Genomic DNA, 1,398 nt, shown 5'->3' on the forward strand with positions numbered 1-1,398 from the left:
AGTCCAAAAATGCTTATAAGGGGATCATTCACCCATCTTAGGCCATAAAAATGGTCAGAATAAGATATATGTTTGAATGAAAAATCTGTGGTTCATTACCTTAATGGTCACCTCTTTTCCAGCAACTTGGAGAGTCACATGAGCTTCAGAGGCATGGTTTTCAGTCACTCTCTGCACTCTTACAATCTCTTTAGGAAGCATAGAGCTTCCTGAATCCTGGAGTTCAAAACGCTGTAAAAATAAAAGAAAGTCTTGTAATTTCCTTTTAATTTTAGAACTAAAACTATTATAAAAATAGAAGTTAAAAAATTAATGAAAATATTTCTACTTTCTACTGATATCACTCAATGACAGGAAATAGAAATACTTAAATTCTGGCATTGTAGAAGTTCATAGCCTACATTTCTGGATAATAAAATGTCCTAATCTGATAGAAAGGGATGATGAAACTCTTGAAAACCTATTTAAGTAAATCAACGTTTATTTTAATTGATTTTTTAATAAATCATTTATTTATTTATTTATTTATTTGGTACAGGGTCTCGCTATGCAGCTCAGATTCATAGTGACCCTCCTGTCTCCGCCTCCCCAGCACTGGGATTATAGGCATGCGCCACCATGCCCCATTTTGGTGGCTGGCTCAGCACCCAGGGCCCAGGGCCAGCACAGCATGTGATACCAGGGATCAAACGCAGGTCCTTGTGCTTACCAGGCAGTCATTTAGACCACTGAGCTATCTCCGCAGCACTGCCAACTAATTCTTTAAATCATCATTAAGTTAATGTGTCACCTGAAATTCATGAGAACAGAATTTCTGGTTCAGAGTTGTGCTGTCTACTTATGCAGAAAACTTAACTGACTAAAATAAATTATGACAACCTTCTACAGCATCTAACAAGGCATCTGCAGTTCTCTCTAGAGTTCTCAATATTTGTCAAATTAGACTTAAAAGACAAGGATCATTCAGTCTTTCAAGATGTGAGATGATTATTATTGCTCTAATTTATCCTCCAAAATCGAATACTAATTTTGGAACATTAGCACTACAGAGAAAGAATTGTATATCAATGAAAAAACAGGTCCTATGTATCCAAAGAATGAAAGAGAGTCTTAGCCCAGGTCCGGTGAGTGTGCGGAGAGCTTCCTGCTACCCTGCGCCAGCGGGACCAGTCCCAGCCCAGGTGCAGAGTGGGCCGCCCCCCACCACTCTGCAGTACCTCCCCCACCCGCCTGCCAAGTAGCACTTTCTGCCGAGTTCCGGGAGCCCCCAGACCCAGTCCTAGCCCAGGTAACATGAGTGTGTGCAGAGAGCTTCCTCTTCCGCCTACTTCACCTTGCCCCCTCCAGGCACAGCTCAGGCCTGGCATACACACCTGAGGTGTAATCCTGCAGCTGCAA

The 1,398-nt window shown here is 41.7% G+C and overlaps 1 protein-coding gene across 1 annotated transcript in view; it reads right to left on the reverse strand.

The window, feature by feature from the left end:
* Nucleotides 1-1,398, reverse strand: part of Vwa8 (von Willebrand factor A domain containing 8) — a 441,297-nt gene that overhangs the window by 387,543 nt on the left and 52,356 nt on the right. The window contains exon 7 of the mRNA XM_023700137.1: nt 100-231. Coding sequence (XP_023555905.1) covers nt 100-231 — 132 coding nt within the window. The remainder of the gene's footprint in view (nt 1-99; nt 232-1,398) is intronic.

This window comes from Octodon degus, unplaced genomic scaffold (assembly GCF_000260255.1).
Source record: "Octodon degus isolate 3935 unplaced genomic scaffold, OctDeg1.0 scaffold00122, whole genome shotgun sequence".
In the NCBI taxonomy this organism is placed as follows: domain Eukaryota; kingdom Metazoa; phylum Chordata; class Mammalia; order Rodentia; family Octodontidae; genus Octodon; species Octodon degus.